The 20,626-nt window shown below is 46.0% G+C and overlaps 1 protein-coding gene across 3 annotated transcripts in view; it reads left to right on the top strand.

The window, feature by feature from the left end:
* Nucleotides 1–20,626, top strand: part of RBM6 (RNA binding motif protein 6) — a 58,779-nt gene that overhangs the window by 29,601 nt on the left and 8,552 nt on the right. For 2 of the 3 annotated variants that reach the window (XM_037385690.1, XM_037385688.1), the window contains exons 7-14: nt 12,731–12,805; nt 14,449–14,509; nt 15,610–15,678; nt 16,809–17,060; nt 17,570–17,730; nt 18,459–18,562; nt 19,037–19,079; nt 19,679–19,739. In XM_037385690.1, coding sequence (XP_037241587.1) covers nt 12,731–12,805; nt 14,449–14,509; nt 15,610–15,678; nt 16,809–17,060; nt 17,570–17,730; nt 18,459–18,562; nt 19,037–19,079; nt 19,679–19,739 — 826 coding nt within the window. The remainder of the gene's footprint in view (nt 1–12,730; nt 12,806–14,448; nt 14,510–15,609; nt 15,679–16,808; nt 17,061–17,569; nt 17,731–18,458; nt 18,563–19,036; nt 19,080–19,678; nt 19,740–20,626) is intronic. The other variant, XM_037385689.1, reaches the window with a different exon arrangement.

The following is a 20,626-nucleotide window of genomic DNA, read 5'->3' as shown; positions in this document are numbered from 1 at the left end:
AGTATTGTAGAGCACTCGTAGGCAGAGCAACACCTAAGAAATAGCTTTGTTTCAGTCATTGTCAACATGCAAAGTGTTTTCCTGAATGACATGGGGTCTAGCACACTCCTCCTTTGAATTCATTTGTAGGTGAGATTTTGCCTTGAGCTAGAAGGGATTTGAAGCAGTCCTTGGATGCACATGCAGGATGCAGATGCTATCAGGTCCTCTCATCCTAATGTTTTAATGGAACAGTTGTTTGACAATGGGGAAAAAATCTTAGACACAGATGCTACATACAGGTGCAGTTTCACCTTAAACCGAAGACCAGTGTTTTACTGCTGGCTGCTGTTACTCACAGATTGTATGGTTTTTATTGTGTTTATATTCATGATGAAGATGTGTAGAAATTCCAAGTATATTATTGTGTAACCGTTTGGAAGGTGTTTATCGTTGTACCATCAAAGTGCTTCAAAGGAGTATGGTAAATCAGCTGTAGGACAAATAGTGTTGCCACAGTTAATAGATTGTGTACAGAGGGTGATTTTGGATCAAGATGTAAAATCTAATGATCAAACACCTATATGAAAGTTAGCAGGACCCATGCCACTAATTTGCTTTGATGCTTTTGAAGTCATCCTTTAAGTAAGCTGGTGACTAACTGAACTGTCAGATGTACTATCAGAAATTCTTTCTGTACTCTTAGAGTGGATGGTGCTGCAGGTATGACTGAAGTTACTTAAAGGAGACAAAGAGGCAATGAGAGGGATATGTCTGTATGCATTCAGTTTATGTGAACAAAGGCATCTCGGTGAGCACGCCGTAACTTTCATTTCCAGAGCAAGACCATTTTCTGTCATGGTTTTGCCATAATGGTTTTCACGAGACCTGTCACTGTGAACAAGATGACGGTCCTTCTCAGCCCAATCTCAGCAACATCGAGGGGAACACCAGATACATTTTACAAGCATACGAGATAGATTATAGCATTAAGACTCCATCTGGACTGTCTTGATAAGTGGGAGCACACCACGATGTTGCAGTTTTCACTTGATGAGTCGTTTTTGTTAGCTTCAGCATCAGACCTGTTTGTTCATGCTTTTATGCTATCTCAGCGGCAGTTGCTTTTCGATTCCTTGGTGCACTGTTGATGTTGGGATTGCTGGAACAGGAAGGTAAAAGGTTGAGTCTAGAGGCTGAAAATAAACGTCAAACTGCACGCTCCCTAGGGGTTAAGGAAGGCAGAAGCACTTCTTAGCAGAGTGATGGTCTGCCTGCTTTTCTGCAGAAACTGTGCAAAAATTTTTTTGCATAACTATGGTTATGATAGGGAGAGTGAGCCAGAATTCCCCTCAGATGTGGATTTTAGTCTGTTTTCTTTGCAGTTGAGTTTGTGTTGGACCTTTTCAATGTAAATCGTGGAAGTTTGGCTACCTTGAATTGGGGTACATTGTAAAAGAGTACCTTGAATTTTGCTATTTTCTGCTTGGGTTATGAGACTCACACAAGTAAGAGATTAAATTCAGATGTCTCAAGTTTGAAGATGCAAGATCAAAGCTATAGCTGTCAGCAACTTTTATTTGTGAATTTCTGTTTCCATTTGACTGTAACTGGGCTGTTAATGTTCTTGACTAGAAATGAAACATGATTACAGTGGAAAATGGGGGCTGGCATGCCTGAGTGGACTATGGTATCATTATCCATCAATCACAAGCAATAAGAGGCAGGTATTTAACACAGAGGGACACACAGTTATCATCCGCCCCATTCCCCTGCAAGCCACAGGGCACCTTCAAGACTCTTATTAAAGCTTTAATACCTACAGAGATCACAAGTGCTGTACGCTACAGGATCAGAGATCAGGAGCATTGCTGTCATTCTACATCTGTGCAGGACAAGAAAACACATTAGGTGGAAGAGCCCTGAGGGTGCTGGCAGACAACAGCCCGCTGCACTTCTAAGGAAAGGCACAAACTTCCCCCGATCCACTCTCATTTCAGAGGGTCAGAGTTTTCTTCTTCCACCGTCCACAGGTGAATGAGACAGCAGCTGAGAGGTCCTCGGTACCACTGTACTGTGATGAGACCAGCTTACTGAATCTTTGGCTATGATCGCTCCCAGAAGAGGGCAATGAGGGAAAATCCTGAAGCCATTTTGTACAAGGAGCCACAGAAGGGAGGTGGAAAGTTCTTCCTGGCTTCTGCAGTGACAGAAGCTATACAGTATGCAGTTGACTTGTTGCAGTGAAGTGTCTGATGTGAAGTAGCATTCTGCCTTAAGGTTTCTTATGCTGTGCTGTCATGCTGTCTGTGTGCATTGACAACTACCAGATGTTGCATCCAAGTTTTCCTGCCTCTCCATCACTTCAGGCCACCTATCAGTTCAGTTAGTTATGTGATGACAGGATGAACAAATAGGTTCCCCCAAGGACAGGGGTCTAAAATCAAGTGCATCATGTAGTGAATTATATTTTTAATGAGGGTCAAAGCTGTAAAGCTGTAAACATGAGATTTAAGTATTTAGACTTCTGAAACTGTCATCTTTAGAACAAGAAGGTGAAAGTAACTCTGTCCTGTTTTCATAGACAGCAGGGAAGATCTTAGTTTTTGTGATGGTACAGTCCATGTCTTAGCAGGAAATTAGTACTATTCAGATGGGCTTCATGTACCAGATTTCAGCCAGTAAAAGCCCAAAGCAAACATTTGATGTACTTTTCCATCGGGGATCTCAGGAGCAGAGTTAACAGAGAAAGTAATTTTAAGTCCACAGAATCCCAAGATGTACTTTCGTACATGTACATCAGGTTGAGAAGTCTTACTAAGAAGCTGTCTCACGATGTGAAGCTGTACATTAATGATATGGTGACTAAGGTGCTTTACTGTTTATAGTCTTAGGTTTTTGAAAGCCTGATTGATTCTTCCCGACTTGTGATCTCACTGGAGAAGACGGCTGAGGTGTTTTGATGTGGGTTTTTTTTTCCCTCTGGCAAGGCGTTCTTCCGTGCCTGGTCCATGTGAGATTGGTTTGTCCTCTACCACTGCCTGCTTCTCTGCCCATTGTACTAACTTAGCTTGTCTGGTTTTCTTCTGGTGTCTACTGGGCCCATCATTAAATGTAAGAAGTGAATTCCAAAATGTTTAGTAGACACCTCTGAGTGACAGGCAAATGATTGATCCATCTGGCTCTAAGAGGAGCAGCTGAAAGCATCACCTCTCTGGTGCCCCAGTGTATTGAGTGCCACAAGAGGTTCAGGTGGTGATACCTGAGCCACCTGCTAGTGTGTGGCTAATCTGAGAGTTTAAGGAGATGTCTGTGCTTGCTGTTTCCCCTTCCTAGTCCCTTGGGAATTCAGCCAAGCTGAGGCACTTCTGACACAACAGGGAATCATGTTCTTTTCCTTCCTCAGTGTCAGGGTTATATGAACTGCTCTCCTGCACACTCACCTCTCCAGCTAGACTCTCCTGAAGTTGAGGTCAGCTACCGGAGCCTTGGAGCCTGGATATTCACACAGGAGAGTTGCTGCTTCTGCCTCATGCACCCTGACAAGGCACTAAACTCCTTTCTTCAGCATTTCTAGGAATTGTCCAGGAAGGAAGGATCTGGATATATACCTCTGGATGTTGTGCAGTGCAGTTGCCTGGATGAACCTCTCAAACCTCAGTGCCCTTGTAAAGGAGGAGCTTCTGGGTCCTGTGGGCAGCAGTGACACCCACTAGTGTTACAGTGCACCCGAGCCAGGCTGGCAGGAGAAACTAACTTCCTTCTGAAGGGCTCAGATAACTCTGTTCTCATGCTGTGCCAGGTTTCTTTGGCAAATACAGACCAAAACCTGCTCATAAGAAGAGCTCTCTTAAGAGGCAGCACCTGCTCAGATGTAGGAATTGATACAGGTGCCAGCTTCCTTGTGGTTCTGTCCAGGTGTGACTATTGAGGATCTGGATGTAGCTTTTGGACAGACCACCGCAAAGTCACGATAACCTGCTGGGAATCATCACTGAGACAACACAGGTAAGTGTTACACTGCTGGTGCATTTTCCCTGGCAGCTGGCGGGGTTCTTTCTCTTACCCATTGGGAGTCAGTACCAGGCATCTGCTTTTGCCATTAACTGGTAATTTAGGGATGTTGAGAAATGAAGTCTCCAAGGACAAAACCCTGTTCTTATCCAGAGCTGCTGCCTCTTCCTAAGGTTTTTGGGTCTTTTTCCTTTCAACAGAGAGCCTGGCCTGCAGAGAAAGCATTGCCAGTGAATGCTCCAAGGGCAGTGCTTCATTCAGTGGGCGCAGAAATGGGTTTGGAGGCACGTTTGGGGGAGCCTCTGGACTGCTTTCTTCCCCATTTACAGTTGGCATGTTCTTAGTGAATGTTGCTGCTGTGCAGAACATCCTGTGCTCTGTTCACCAGAGCTGTCATGGTCAAGCCATGTTGGAATCGGCGTGTAATCCCATGGTTACATGCTCCAGCAAAAGGACACACTTTTTTTTGGGTGTGTGGTCTTTAAATGCTTAATCAAATAGGCTGAATTGTCTAGGAATAAATTTACCCCTTTAAGGCAGACATTTCCAGCCTGACTTTTTTCCAGCATAATTTTGCATCGGGATTGCTCTGTAGTGTTTTGATACTGTGCTTCGAATCTATGAGTAAGGAGCTGTGCCTTTTCTTTTTGTTTTCCCAGCTTCCTTATGGCTGTTGCTGATTGTAAGGTGCCCCAGGGGAAATGCACAGGAAGGTCCTGGGGTGGATTAGTGCATTGTGCTAACATGCTTCATCTTTATATTGTTTAACAGCATTATGCGATGAGACGACCGTTGAGGAACAAGGTGGCCATACAACAAAGTATTGAGAATTATGTTCAGGTACTAGAGCAGCATTTTGTAGAGAAAAGAGAAATCTCTGTGTTGGGAGCAAAGGGAGTCCTTGAAGCAGCTGTTGTTCAATGTCCAGGCTGTGATGAAACAGAAAAGGAATATAGATGAGGCAGAACTATGTGGACCCTTCCCTAGAGCCATCTACCAATAATGATACTCAATATGCTAAATACTTAAATACTTCTAAGTTTTCATAGTTTAAGTATGCTTTTTCAAATAGAGGATTCAACCTGGTTCATACTTTCTTGGGCGTGGGAACAAGTGTTTGGTCGAGAATCATAGAATCATTTAGGTTGGAAAAGACCTTTTAAGATCATCGAGTCCAACCATTGAAGGTGGTCTTCATGACATAGCTTACCCTGTAATAAGTCCTTAACCATCCATGCTTCTCTTTAGCTGTGGAATAGGAGTGCAGCCAGTAACACCAGAGTGCAGAACTTTTAAGCTGTTACCTCCTGACGCTCCCAGATCCTCACTGTCTGGACTCTAGAAATCCTCTTCTGACCCCTTCGTACTGTATAGGAAAGGATTTCATTTTAAAATTTCTACATTTTTCCAGTGATCCTATAATGCTGATCTGCAAAGGTGCCCTTTTCAGAGGGGTGAGGGAAGCTGGAGGTTAGAATTAGCTGGGCAGGGGGATGTTAGGGCATCAGTGGCAGGTGGAAGGTCTGCTTTGCTTCACTGGATCAAAGAAAACTTTCAGATGTGTTGAAATCTCCTTAAAGGGTGACATGCAGAAGCCATTCATACCACCTACCACCCAGAGCTGGCCGTAGAGCATGTGAAGTCCTAGGCACATTGCATGTTTTCTCAAGCTGCGACACATTGCTGTTATCCTTCCTGGAGCCATAATTGGGAGCTTGCCTGTACCAACTGTTTTGGTGATGTTCTCGGGGCAGGACTGAGTGTGCTGACAAGTGAAGCAAATGCTGTGTTTAAAAGATAAGCACTTTGAGAATCCTAACTTGGAAGTGAATTGGAATTAAAAATTCAGGCAATAAAATGTAGAGAGCTGGCATAGTCTGAAAGACAATTTCTGTGTGTATTTGTGAAAAGGATGTCAGTGGGGAGAGATGAATTGTAGAAAGATACTGGGACTTAAAAACAGTATGGCTGGTATCCAGGGAATTTAGAAATCGTAGGAAGAAAACTGGAGGTGTCTCAGCAGGCTAGATGGGGTGTCTGTGGAAATTAGGTACTTAAAGGATGCAGACTGGCGCTTTCTGCTAAAAGAAAATGGCCTGGATAACCAGGCAGAAAGGGAGGCCTGAAGAGGGCTGTCTGGGAGCAGGTAGAAATGGAAAATTGTGTCATGCTGGATGGTCCCAATGCAAGTGGGTCATGGGCTTAGCATGAAAGTTTGAAAAAGAGGCACTGAATGCTGCCTGGGATAAAATAATCCTTATCTAGCATCTTAATCTGTTATATTTAGCTACTACATCTTTAGAACTCTCTAAGTTACCCTCCTAATGCCTCAGTTCTGTGTTAGTGCCAATTTTGTTTAACGTGCCTATCAGTGATGTGCCTGAAGTGATGTTCTGTTCACTCAGGAGTGATGATGTCATCTTTGGGCTCTCAGGCTCAGGCCTTCCCTGACCTTGAAGACCATGAGCCGTGAGCACGCCATGATGGTTAATGTCAGATCACTGTTGAAACGAGCACCTTACTGCTAAATGCTTCAAGGGGATGCCGTGCACTCTTCAGCTGCATAGCGTTGCTGATGCCCAGGAGCCAAACATCTTCCTTTCCAGGTGACCATTGCCACATTTATGGAAGATTCATCTCAGTGTTAGTCTTGATAGAGACCTGTAATAACAATACACAGCAAGGTTGTTTGGATCCACTTGGTGATGTAACCACCACTTGTCAGGCCATCCTTTTTCCCTGTATACCTGGAGTCTTCTGCCTTGGCTGCCAGCTACTCAGCAGTAGAGTACCGGACACTGATAGATCAGGCCAATAGAAAGAAGTCCCTGAGCTGCAAATGGTTACGAAGGTGAAGAAGGGAGTTTGAGAGCCTTGGGGGAAGTCCCACTGCAGTAGGAATTTGCTTGTACTTACTGTTCCTGTAGGAAATGCCATTTGCTGCAGTGCTGGATTGCTCTTGTTTCTTCATCTCTCCATGTCACACTCTGTTTCCTAAATGTTTAATTACAGATGGATTGTGGTTTGTGGGTTCACAGCTTTTATCATCTGCTTTTTGTCAAAGGTAAGCAGATGTACTGCCTGTTGCTCTGTAGAGTTGAGTCCCTTGTACAGCAGCTGCCAAGGAGCTTGAGATAAAAACTTCAGCATATGGAAAAAATGGAATGAGAAGCCAGTTTCTGTGGCTGAGATGATCTTGTTTTGAAATACATCCAGCTGGTCTCTTACCCTCCCAGGAGCTGGCCCTCTGCTCCGCTCTGGGAAGCTGCTGCCTCCTGAATTTCACAAGCAGCTGGGGATGTGTGGGTGGGTTAGAGGGACCTTTGGTGTTTGACCCCATCTGCCTACTTTATCTGAAGATGAACACCTTAAGGGAAAGAGCCTTGTGCTGTCACTGCCAGCTTCCCTCCGGTCTCTGTAACAGAGATGAGAACCGTGCCAGTGAAATAGGATGCGATTACATAATTTACATTGGGTTGTGGTCAGGGTTGTTAAATTTGCATTTATAATCTGTGCTCAAATAGGAGAAAAACCTCAAAGAAGCCTGATTTGCGGTTACCGTTAGATAAGCTGACTTCTGCTGTCAGCTGCTTGTCTCCCTGTGCTGTGCCATCCGGTGCATTCCGAGGCCAGGACTGGAAAATACTCTGAGGATGGTGAGAGATCGCTGTTCTGAGAAGCACTGCTGGGACCATGGGCTCCCTCTGCATTCCCAGGCTGCCTCTTGGGGTACTATCTGAGCCTCCCCAGGGCAATAAACACTAGTCATTAATGGGTAGTAGGGCATAAGAGGGCTGAATTAACGTCACATAAACGAGGTTAATTCTGGTATTTTAATATGACTGCTTTGCTGTGCTGCTCGTAAGCATTCTTTTTGTATACAATTTGATATCTGTTTGCAAATGATATTTTCAGTTCATTTTTAACATATGGAACCATGTCAGTCTTCCGACTTGGTGATTACTCAGCAAGAAGGACACCAGAACCTTTCAGTTCATGGCATGGATATTTTCCATTTAATCTGACTGAACAATATCAGGAAATAATTTGCTGAAGTGGTGTTTGTTTTTGTGCTTGATCCAGCTGCTGGAGGAGATCTGGATATGGTTCACTTGTGGTGCAGGTACCTCCTGCACTCCTTTGGTTGCTGCTTTGTGGGGGTGGCCAAGAAGAAAACTTTGGCTTATTAGTCCTTTTGGATTTGGGAGCTGCAGAGCTGAGCCTTGATTCTGTTCCAAAAATGACCTGTGCCACTCCCGGTGTGTCGTCTGTAAAGCTGAGACTGACAATTGCTATTCAACTGAGTCAGGTACCTGTGGCCTTTCCTGTGACAAGGGATGGTGGCATGTGGTTACCATCCCACTGGAAGAGCCAGAGCACAGTTCCTTCACAGCGATCCACAGCAGCGCTTGTTGCTACATCCACGTCTTTGTGCAGTTTGACAGCCCCTGTGGTAGCTGCTGAAGCATGACCCATGGGGTAGAATACTTGGAGAGCTGTCAGCTCATTTTTAAAGAGGCTCCGGAGTGAGATTTTACTGAAGGATGTAATCTTTAGCCAAATTAAGTTAAAGCAGAAGCCTGGGTTGATTTGAGAGAGTGTGCCATGCTCCGAAAGCTCTCCGTGTTTCAGGTTTTCTAGGTCACTCTTTTCAGAGAAACAGCTAGCAAGAACTTTGACATTGATGATTTGTATTCTTCTGTCATCTCAGTCTTGGAGAGCACAGAGGTACTTTTTTGGCAAGTTCTCCCCCTCCTCAACCCCCAGTCATCATCATTAGAAGGCTGTCAACGAGCATAAAAAGTCCTAGCATGCCAACTGTAAATGCTAATTGACAGATAAGCAGCTGAAGTGGGTAACTCGTGCCATGCTGCGACCTGCAGCAGTCTGTCTCCTGGCCCTGTCAGTAGCTTCGGTGCTTCCTTAGGAAGCGTGATCAAAGCTCTGTGCACATGTACCTGCACTGCTCGGTGGCACGCACAACTTCCCCTGCCCGTGTGAGTTAGCTGTGCTCTGTTCGGAGCAGGAGGTGAGTTCTTTGCTTGCTAAAGTAGTATGATTCCAAAGAGGTTAAACTAGAGGTGAGTTAAAACCAACCTCCTGAGCGGGCATTGTGTGTGCTAGGAGTGTGGTCTGGTTTTTTTCTTACAGTTAGGCCTACCTTTACCATTTAGATCTTATTGATATTCTTTTAATGCTTCAGGTTTAACTGCCTTTGGGGACAAAGAGCTTGGAAACTGCTCTAGTAAAACTGGAGTTTTGTTGCTGAAACCTTGTGCCCAGCTGACGCAGAGTCTCCAAAGTGCTTTGGAAAGATTTAATCACCTGTGGATATCATCACTAAGAGATTTTCCCTTTTTCTTTCCCTATCTTCAAGTAACCTGTTCTTGTGGGGTTTGTCCCTGCTCAGTGAAGGGCTTTGAATCGTTGCTACCTGTTGTGTGTGCTTTCTACAAACAGGCTTTATGGTTTCATGGCACTGCTGTCTAGGATTACCTCATGATGGGATTGCTCAGTTGACCAGAGTCTACTGACAGTAATATTTACGTACTAGGCCATTGGCTATTATTCCAGATGATGCAGATTTTTTAGTAGCTTTAGCTGAAATGGCTTGTACTGAATTGTATCACTTAGACTAGAATCCAGTATTGCATCTCCAACAGACCTCTAAGCAAAGAACCCATGTATAACTGTGTTTGAAAGATATTGAACAGTAGCATACATCATTGCTCCCAGCAGTAAGGTCCTGATGCTCTGTTTTGATGAATTTGGCAATTCAGAAAAAAACAGAATCTGCTTATGCCCTTCGAAATCTAGGCATTTCCATAGCTGAGAGCTCGATGTTCTAGTACTGCAGAGCTGTGCTGCCTTTTAAACCCTTCACTGGTGAGTCAACTGTGTGTTTACTGCTAGTTTTGAGGGGGACGTTCCTGACTGGGAGGACCAGGGAGACATTTCAGTGATATACAGATTTAGAAAGAAAAGGCCAAGCTGCTCAGAAGTATAGGATGCTGGAAATCCAGAAGGAGAATTAATGGGCATAGTGCAGGTGAGTCAGTGAGAGATGTCCAGGATAAAATGCCTGAATATGGAAGAAGTTGTTACAGTCTGGGTACCACACATGTGGCGTATGTTGGGCTTACCTTCCCCTGCACCGCCAGCACTGTTCCCTGAAATCTGCAGAAAACCTTTGTGATTTCACAAAGATCTGCTCAACTGAAAGTGGTAAAATGAAAAATAGAGTATTATCCAATATATTCTGCAGAGAAAAGGAAGAAGATGCAGATGAAAAAGGATAAGCTGTGACAGGGACTAGAGGAAATAAAGGCTGTAAAAATATTTGGAATGGAATCTGGTAACAAAATGGGGGAATGAGGACTTCAAAGTCACTGGATCCTGATAATGTGTGTCCTAAATGAAGGGCTCATTTTGGAGTGTTAAATGGTGATAGCAACCTTGAAAATTACTTTATCAAGAAGAAATCAGTAAGAGGGAGCTTGTTGAAAAAATGAGCAGGCAATCAGCAGGGTGTTAAGGAAATTAGGGAGTAATTATGCAAGTGACACTTTCTGCAGTCACTGAGAACTGAATTTGCAGTAGAGACCAGCACCACATGCACTTCAAAAACATTTTCCATAAGACCAAAAATAATCTTAAGACTTTCTGGCAAGTTTTATCCTCAACGACTGGTAGAAGGATGAAGCTGTATGATGGATTGCCCTACCGGCGGAAGTGTCCTCCAATATAGTTGTCCTTGTTTCCCAAGCTTGTAGGCAGGGCTGCAACTGTCTGCTGAGGATCTGCTATTTCTGAAGATTTTCTTGGGCTTGTGGCTGCAGCTCTGCTCGTGAGGATGTGCACCCTGCCTTCTCTCCCTGCCTAAGCTCAGTGGGTCCTGAGGCAGACACGGGCATTATTTCTGGCCTGCTCTCCTGATGCTGCCAGTCCCTTGAGTGTGTGATGTGATGGGTGCCCTGCCTGGAAGAGGGAACGTGTCCATCTCAGAGGGACCAACAGTCCCAGTGGGACAGCCTTGATTTCCACTTACTGTCTTTCTCACTTGTGTTTCCTCACGTGCCTTAAAGAAGGTGCAAACCTTCTTTTAAACATGTAAAGTAGGCAATACTCTGTGCTGTGCATAGACCCCAAGGAGACTCCTTGTATCTGAGGTTGCAGCACTGTGCTCTGGGTGCACACACCAGCCCTCAACAAGGTCTAGGAACGGCTCAGCTTTCTGTGAGGCAAAGGCACAGCCATGCTGGAAGGCAGTGCTGGAACACCTGGGCAGCAGGAAGGAAACCCCTGAAGTGTTCAGTGCCTGTGGGCCTGGTGGGAGAGGATGGCCTTGGCCCGTAAAAGGCCGGCTGTGGAGAGGGGAGGTGGTGGAACCCAACCTTGCAGGGCAGTGCCTTTCGTCTCAGACTTTGCTGCATTTTTTCTTAGGGATTAAAGGATTGTTGTTGTACCGCTGCTGAGTGATTCCCTGCCATGAACTCTTCCCTCCTACTTTACATATACATGTTCCCTAGCATCTCACTCACATTCTGCACAACGATTTATGCATGGGTGTATTGTAATTTCTGAATAGTAAGTCTGGGAACTTGTTTTCTCATGTTCATGGTTTGCTCTGGGAGCTCTTGCGTGACTAGGCTACTGGGTCAGAGTACCTGGGAAGCTTCTGACTCACCAGAGGTCCCCAAAATAGCTTGGGGCTGTAAACAGCTCTCTGACATCTGTGTGTACCATCCAGCAACGGGCCAGAAGAGCAGCTGCTCTCCTGGGGCTTGGGAGACCTGGAACTGACTCTCGTTATTGACACCAAGTCTCATATTGTGGTGTTGGGAAATAGAGACTGTGTGGTCTGGCGGTGCCTCCAGTGACATGACATGTCGCATGGGTCCATGCATTTGTGGCTCAGCCTGCATCCTGCATGCGCAGGCATGGTCTGTTGTCCACGGCAGATGAGAGCCAGCAGGAATCCTTGCTGCTCACTGCTTTTATGGGCTGCTCCAGGCGGGAGCTGGGGGACTTGCACGTATGACTTCATTTCACCCTTAAATCATCTGCATTTCAGCAAAGCTTGTGGAGTTGGGCTCCTGACATCTCTCCAAAGTGTCACGTGTGGAGCTGAAAGCAGTGTGTCTTTGTAGGCAGTGGAGCTCCTCTGCCACTGCTGCACAGGTGCTCGGGGCCAGCCCCGCCAAGGACTGGCTGCAGAGCAGCGGCCTTGGCACGTGCTGGCATGCTTCTCTGAAGGAAAGACAGGGTTTTGTGAGTGACATGAAGACTAACCCAAGCATGAAAATTCTCTCACCTCAGTGGCATTTTTCCTTGTATTCCGCCTCAAGTAGCTGCCATGAGGCCAGCTGGTGGTGACTGGTGTGAAGGAGGCTGTCCAGCTGCCCCTTTCCAGCACGTGGACAAAAGCAGGTTAAAGCATTTCCCTCCCGTGCTCTGGTTACTCTGTCTCTCCTTTTCCTGGGAGGTGGCAAAACCTCTTCTGCCATGTTCCTCTGGAGCTAACACACAGCTTTCTAGCCCCATGCTAGAGCAGAGCACAGGCAGTTTCCCTTCCACTTCCATGGCAAAGCTCCAGCTAACTGAACTGGGGGACTTTCTCCCCCCTTCACCCTGTTTCACTTGCGAAACCTTTAGGAACCAGAGCTTTAACCCCTTTCTTTGCCTCTGAGTAGTCTGCATGTGCTGGGCACATTCATTTACCCCCTTGTCTCAACAGGGAACTCTTTCGATTGGTGGCAAAGAAGTGACCCTTGAGTACACTCCGTGCCCAGAGTTTTGGCGCTGCAAACGTGTAAGTATGCGATCCGAGCTGTGTTGTGCTTCCCCTGCTGGCTCTCATGGCAGTGGCAGCAGAGGAGTGTTAGATATTTGCTCAGTGGCTTAATACCTGTCCTGAAGCTCTTGCCTCTTCTAAACTTCTGTGGTTTTTTGTAGCACCTATGAGTGGTGCAGGTAGCCAGTGTTCTACACACAGACCAGTTTCATCCCTATGCAGTGGTTCCCTTTTAATACGTGGGGAAAATAGCATGTGGATCCTTTCTCCTTAGAATGCAACATGAGTCAGTGATTCTGCCAACCGGAATGGAACAGGCTTTCCCTCTGGTCCATGTGTGTAACCACAAGGGTCTCCATTGTCCCAGTAATCAGAACTTTCACTGGCGTAACAGTGCAAACCACTCCTCTGTCTCACACAGGAACCTGTGATCTAGATTTGATTGTAGTAAGTGCAGCAGGTAAGGAAACATGGAAGTGAGTCCCAAGTCCAGGCAGCAGTTCGTACAGACTGGAAGTGGCCCATTTCTGGGGAGGCACAGTTGCCCAAAGGCTGGTTTTGTTCCCGTGCCCTTCTCGCAGTTCTCCCAGAGCAGGTGCTTTTGGCTGGGGAGGACTGCAGGGAGCAAAGGGCAGGGTTGTTGCCTGCATTCCCACTGACTGCAGACCAAGAGGTTGCAGTAGGGTAGGAAGGGGTCAGTTCTAGTTGGACTCCCAGCTTGACCATTGGATCACACTGGGCTACAAAGACCCTCATCCAGGCTAATCGGATGCACTCCAGCTGCCAGCAGAGCCATTGCTTGGCACCTTGTCCGTGCTTGTAACGCTCCAGAGATCAAGTAGAGACAGAAGTTTCAAGCAGTGGTTTCACAACAGCTCTCAGTGCAATGAGAAGTAGCTGGAGTGTGTGTCCCTGCTGTTGCTGTGGGTAAGCATGGCCTGAAAGAGCTTCCTTGTGCCCCAGAGCATTTGCAGGCCTTCAGTTAGAGGGGAAAAAAATGCTGTGAAAGAGAAACAATGCATTTACAAAGAGCTTGAAGAGGAAGTTAGGAATGCTGTGTTCGGAGAGAGCTGTGAAGACAGGGCACTTGGCTCTTTCCACAGTGGTTCGGGGTGGGATAACCATCCAAGCCTGTACAGCTCTACCTCTTGGTTAGTAGACACCTCTTCACTACTCTCCCTGTGCAGCAAATTGTATCAGTATCTACAGTTTAGCTCAGATAGGGACTTTGTCACTGCTGTAGCAGTGAGTTGAGATCAGACACTACAAATGTAACTTTGGATCCTTTGAAACAACATAGTGGCTAGCAGTATGGTACCTAGTGTGTAGCTTTTCGGTCCAGTGTCACTTGAGAAAAGGGGAAGGGTCCCATCTCAAGGGCTAGTGAACCGCCTCCATGGTGTGAACAAATCTGTGCTCAGAAGTTGTGTGTAAGTCCTGTTCCCAAGGGAACTCCAGTTGTGAGCCATATGAGCATTTCCCTTCCATTCCAGCCAGGTCTCCTGCTGCCATTACCCATCCTGTCCCTCAAACTCTCACTGTAGCTTTTCCATGGCTGTTACTTGCTTTCTGAGAGCGCTGCAGAGTCTGGCATTCTGAAGCAGGTTGTACCCACCGCCTTCAAAACATGACTTCCTCATGCTGTCCATCTTCCATTGCAGTGTAAGGTGTGTACTGTGGGCTACAGATCTTCCTGCTCCTATTGCAAGCTCCCAAGAGATGGTGAGTATGTCTGGTCCCCTGTGCTTGGTCAATTAAAAGTTTCATCTGCCCTGACAAGTAAGTTTCTTTTCTGACTTCCCTGTGGCATCCGTCTTGGTGGACTAGCTGAGCACTGTGTGGAGGATGTAGGATGATTAGTTTTGCTTCATTTAGACCCTTCTCCCTCTACACGCTAAAGATGTTACATGCAGATATGTTGCTACCAGGTTGTCTGTTCTCGTGAGGTGAGGTGGAGAGGTGTCTTCCTGCACATAGCCTTTCCATCCTATTGCTGTGGCATTGTCCTTCCTCCGCAGTTATAGGTTGTGTGTCCTCCAGGACTGTGAGCTGGTACTGCTGGCCATAGGTGAGATGGCTTCCTCTCAACCTACCTTCCCTGGGAGATGCAGCGTATGTTTTTAGTGCTTTTCTTCTGAGGCTCTCAGATTAAAGGTTAATACAGGATTTGAATGGCTGAACTCACCTTGCTGACTGTAAGAAGTGCATGGAAAGGAGTTCTGCTCCTCCAAGAGCTTCTCCTCACCCCACTAGCCCTTCTGCTTTTTGGGATGGGAGGGCATGAAAGCCAAAACATGCTCCCTTGAGGAAGTGATTTCTTTGGGACAAGCAGGTATTCCAGGCACTTTATAACCTTTGACTCTGTATCTTTGAGCAACTTCTAATGTTTTGCATTTCTTACCTGCATACCCCAGGCAGAAGGGCATTAAAAGAACTGCTGATACAGAACTCTATTTTCTGAAGTACTGTCCCCATGGTTGTGCTTTTCTTGCACTGTGGCTCCTCCATCAGCATTATGAAGGCAAAATTCATGTAGCTGGCCCAACACAACTATGGGTTGTTAATAAAACTGCTGAGGAGCAAATTAAACAGAGCCTTTAAGATGCTGTGAAGACAGATTGTGGTGCACACTTCTTACTCATCTGCTTTTGTTGGTTGTGAAAACGTGTAATAAGGTAACCTCTCTATGACAGTCCTTTAGTTGCTGGGTGAAACAAAACAACTCTCTAGGCATATACAGTCGTTACTGCAGTTTTGCGTGAGTTTTTGCGTGCTCTGTGACTGATAGTCTTGAAAAGGACTTTTATATGTCTCTTTTACAGGGAGCAGAGCAGGCCCAGAGTCCAGAGGTGGTTCTGAGGGGGAGGATGCATCAGCTGAGCAAGAATTCAGTAAGAGAATTGCTTTCCCCATCCCTGGGGTTGCGCTCATGTCTGTGTGATTTCATGGGCAGTTTTCGCAGCTGTATGTGCAGACTGGTTTCCTATGCAAATTTTACATGAGGTTCTGCTCATGGAGTGTAGCCAAAACTCTGCGTGCTGCAAGCTGCAGACAAATTAGGACCGGCCTGTCCAACATGAGCTGTGCTGACAGCCAGACAAGTCAGTGTGCAGCTTTCTCAATGTTTGCATGCAAAATTGTCATGTGTTCTGCCATGCTGCCCACTGCCCAGGCAGAAGGAGAGCGGGGAGGTGCTCTAGGGAACATTAAAGAGAAGCTTCACTGTGCCAAGTCTTGCACTCATTTCTTCTCTGTGGGAAGAGGCTTCGGGAGCAGGTGCAGGGCTGTTAATGTCTGACTTTGCAGCCCTGCAGCTTTGGCTTCCCTTTCCAACAGCTTTAGAAGCTCAGGTAGGGATATCTTTTGAAGTAAAGCCAGATGCTTCAGAGGCCTTCAAGCACAGAAACTTGATGGGGTTTTATCTTCTCTGTATTGCATAGGTGGGCTGAGGGGCAGGGTGTTTCCACATAGTATCTTACTCATCTGCGGTAAGTAGGCACCTAATAAAATCAGTGATTGTATTATGATGCATTTCACTCAGTGATCCTAGAGGTCTGAACCCAGTTTTCCTCTAGCATAGAGATAAGGTGACAGTTACTCGTTGATCTTACTCAGTTATATGAGTGTTCAAGAATACATCAGGCGTAGTAAGGGTTTCACTGCCATGTATTGTCCTGGGCCTGGGAGGAACATATCCAAACCCATCCCTGATGCATGTTTGCCCAGAGAAGAGCCAATCCTAAAAGAAGGCCAAAAAGCCTCTTGTCTCTGACAGCAGAGGTCAAGTAAAGGAGCCCAACACGAAACAAGGCAATGAAAGGATGAGCAGTATCTAGCTTGTCCTTTACACACCTTGTTTCTGCAGAGCATTGACAGGGCATATACAAAAGGCATAGCCTTTATAAGAGATTTATAAGGCATTAGCCTTTATAAGGAGTGCTGCTGCAGTGGCCAGAAAATAAGAGAAGAATACGTGCTGAAACACTCTATGTGGAACTGGTCCATTTCTCCTCTCTAATAGCAGAGACAAAGCTTGAAAAACCTGAGCAAGAGTTATCAGGACAACCAGGATCTCCAAAGCAGCCTCTCCAGCCCTCAGTTCCTGCTCCACAGCAGGAGTGTCAGCCCCCGGAACAGGAGCCAAGGAAGAGAGATGAAGGTAGAGAGCGGCGGCCCTCACAAGAGAAGAGAAGGGATGTGGATCGGCACCAGGAGCTGCCCTCTCAGAGAGAAGCAGAGGAAGCCACACCACAGGATGGTGGAGGAAGCAGAAGTGAGTGGTACAGGGCCCAGTTTTGGGTTCCTCTTGCTTGCACTCCATGAGGCCATCTGCAGAAAGGGCAGCATTTCACTAAAATATCTATGTTGTGCAAATCCATGGCATCAAGTAATTGTGGGCTGTCCAGCCGCAAAGGCACTGGCAAATTGCCTTTAGGAAAATTAATTCAGGGCAAGCTGGCTTCAGGATGGTGCCATTAACTTAGCACAGCAGCAGAAGTCTCTTTGTCCAGAAGTTACTCTGGGATGAGTTCCTCTGAGGAGGTATCTGCTTTCTGCTCTCTTTTCTGGGAAGGAAGGGTCAGCAGTTGGTGGTGGTATACTCTGAGCACCTTGCGAAGTGAAGAAAAAAAAAGCAGCGGCTTCCAGACTCAACTGCAAGAAGCCATGGGGTTGCTTTGAGTGGATTTAGTTTTACCTGTGCTGTCACAATAAGCTTAGACCTGAATTATCTTTTTTTACTATTTTTTATTTGCTGGTCACATCCCTCATTGTGCTTCACAGCAATTATGCTGAAGCGTATTACTCGATTCACCCCACCAGAAGTGATTGTGGGGCTCCTAGCCCCATACGTGCGTCTCTCCACATCCAGTGTGCGCATCATGAAGAACAAGGCTGGACGGATGGGGCAGACCTATGGCTTCATTGAACTGGATTCACATGCTGTAAGTAGTTTCCTGCTTTCACATGCTCCCCCTGTTGGTATCTATAGTCGTAAAAGTAGAGAAACTACAGCTGTACTTGTGAGGCAGCTGTCCTCGAGTGAGTCCTGTCTTCTGCTTGTCTGGCTAGTTACAGGGAATATCTGATAGAGCTGTTGCTCTCTGGCTTTAGGAGCCAACGATTATCTCTTGTTACAAGCTGTGATGCTGAGTGAGTTTCTTGCTTCAGTAAGTTTCTTTGTAGACCCCCCTAAACTTGAACACCTCTTGCACAGATGCTTTGTTTGCAGGGAACTTGAATTCAATGGTTTCTGTCTGCAGAAGGCAAGAATCTTAATTAACAGACAGTCCCATGTTGGAAGGTTCACATTTTCTGGTTCTGAGTGACTCCCAGACTCCATAACTGTGCTTTGGCAATGGTCCAGAGGGTGCTCAAATAACTCTTTGGGGCAACAGCAGGCACGGTGCTGCATTGCCTAGCAGCCATAGAACATACAGTCCCTAGCTAGCTGCTGAGAACAGTCATAGGACAAGCAGAGAACCTAACAATGTATTTATCCTTTTCGTTGCATCCTAAATACTTTTCACTAATATTTAGACAAAAGTGTTGTGTTTCCCATCCTGCTATGGTCATCATGTAAGCACAAAGCCTTCCTGTCAGGCAGACTGGATTTGGGAAACAGGCTTATGTTTCCTTTTCATGGATGTGAAATTCTCCTTTCCTTTTACAGGAGGCACTGAGATTACTAAAGATACTGCAGAATCTGGATCCCCCTATCTGCATTGACGGACGTACAGTGGAAGTGAACCTTGCTACAGGGAGGAGAAGGTATAGGTAGATGAAACAGTAGAGTTGTCCTCTGTGTGATGTGCTGTGACACTAGAGCTGTGTTTTCAGGCTGGGTACTTAAAGGTTGGCACGTGAATTAGCACAGATGTTCCTACAATCTAAAAAAGGTGTTGGAGAGGTGAAGCATCAGAGCTAGAAGAAGCTTCAGTGACTGAGCAGTATGGGATTAATCATCATATTGCGTGGCTGCTTCTTTTTTTTGTTGTCCAGCCATCAAATCCCATTATGAGGGAATTAATGAGTTCAGCTTTTTAAAAAGCAGTTGGAGAGATTAATCTTTGCAGACATAGCAGAGAGCATGGTCATAGCTCTTGTGGAGACAGTGATCTACAAAGTCTCTTTACTGGGGTGGACACAATTCAACAAAGATCGTCTTTCTGCCTTTATGTACTCACTTTGAATATGCTGAGGGTAATGTGAAGCCACATTGACATCAACCTGCAACCTTTATCTCAACAGGAATGACTATGGGGAGCATGGTGACAATTCCTACTATGGCCCGGTAGGTCTGCACAGCTTCCCTGCAGGCTGTGGGAAAGGGAGGGAGCGCTGGGGGTTATAGGCCTGACTTTGTGAGGCTCTTTCCCTTTGGGCTGCTGGAAGTTCAGCGTGTTTGAAGATGGGTTGACAATGTTCACATGTGCTCTTCGGTGCTGCTCTGCCCCTAGCACTGTGTTTATAACGCGCACAGAAGCATAAGTCAGAGTGTGGCGCTGCCTGGGGGAGTTCTGGGCTGGATTATTCCGTACCATGCTTTTACAGAGTGACTTAATTGATGACTGAGCTCAGTTCCCAGAGTGAATGTCTCTTCTCTAGTGCTTGTTACTAGACTACAGGGCTCTTTCCGGAGTGAAAGGGCTGGAGGCTTCGATATGGATTGCGACAAGCACCTCATTTAAAGATTCACGGAGGCTACAGAGGTCTTGTGCTTTGCAACACTGTCCATTGCTCTGTAGACGAAAAGTTGTATGTGCTTGTGCTCTATTTAGCATAGCTAAGCGAGCTGTTTTCCTGAGCTTCAGGCCCGTGAGAGGGAGGAGAAGAAGCAATATGATGTTTGTCAGAGAGTCTCTGATCTGTTTGTGGTGTTTGCTTTTCCAGGGCAGAAGGGGCATGAGAGACAGGAGGGGCGGCGAATCACAGAGACGCACCAGAGCACAGTGTAAGTTAAGCTCCTACCGTGGAGAGGTTTCTTCCTTAAAAGGGCACTGACATGCAGAAATCAGCCCCAAAATATTTTTAAAGGCTAAGAGTAGGTTTGTTTGCTACACCCACTTCTGAGTTTCTTTGCCAACTTTGTTTAGTCATATTTTCCTATCTGATGATGTGTTTCTCACTGCTCTTACTGTGCAAAACTACAGGCAGATAAAGGAAACTTGCTGTGTGCTTTCCCTTGTTGTGGTAAACTGATGGGATAAAATCAGCCTGACAATTACTAGATGAGACAGAGAAAATACACTTTATGCAGCAGTGCCAGTAGCTGGAAGAATACTCTGGATTGTTTTACTAGATGTAGTGTCGCTGAGCTCTGTCTTTGGAAATGAGGAACATTCCTGCATTATGGGCCTGCCCTGGAAGGCCTTTGGATGTTCCTATAAAAATGGTTTGTGGTCGGGAGCTTTCATGCACCCGTGGGCAGAAGGGATGTGGGGAGTGTCATCACTTTAAACAGGAGACTGTTTGAAAGAGCACAGATCCTCCTTGTTAACAGGGGTGGGTGGACACAGAGCCTGGTACTCATTAGCCCTTCCTTAGGGAAATTACTGAATTTCGTGTCTTTGTGCCATCAAGTGTTGTGGTCTAGTGATGTCAGCACAGCCCCTGTAAGTGTGTTTTGATGTGGAAGTTTTGGCAGAGTCCTAAAACAGAAGAATTGTGAAAACCTATCTCCCTTCTTACTCCTTAAAGAAAAAAAGATGTAGGTCAAGTGATGTGAGGATACTCATACCTCTCTTGCCAGGAAAGAAAAATGCTACTTTCCCACTCTTGATCCTTTCACTGTTTACTGATGCTTTTGTCTTTGTAAAAGGCAAGCTCTGCCTTTGGAAG

This window comes from Falco rusticolus, chromosome 4 (assembly GCF_015220075.1).
Source record: "Falco rusticolus isolate bFalRus1 chromosome 4, bFalRus1.pri, whole genome shotgun sequence".
NCBI lineage: Eukaryota > Metazoa > Chordata > Aves > Falconiformes > Falconidae > Falco > Falco rusticolus.
This window is presented reverse-complemented; position numbering and strand designations above follow the sequence as displayed.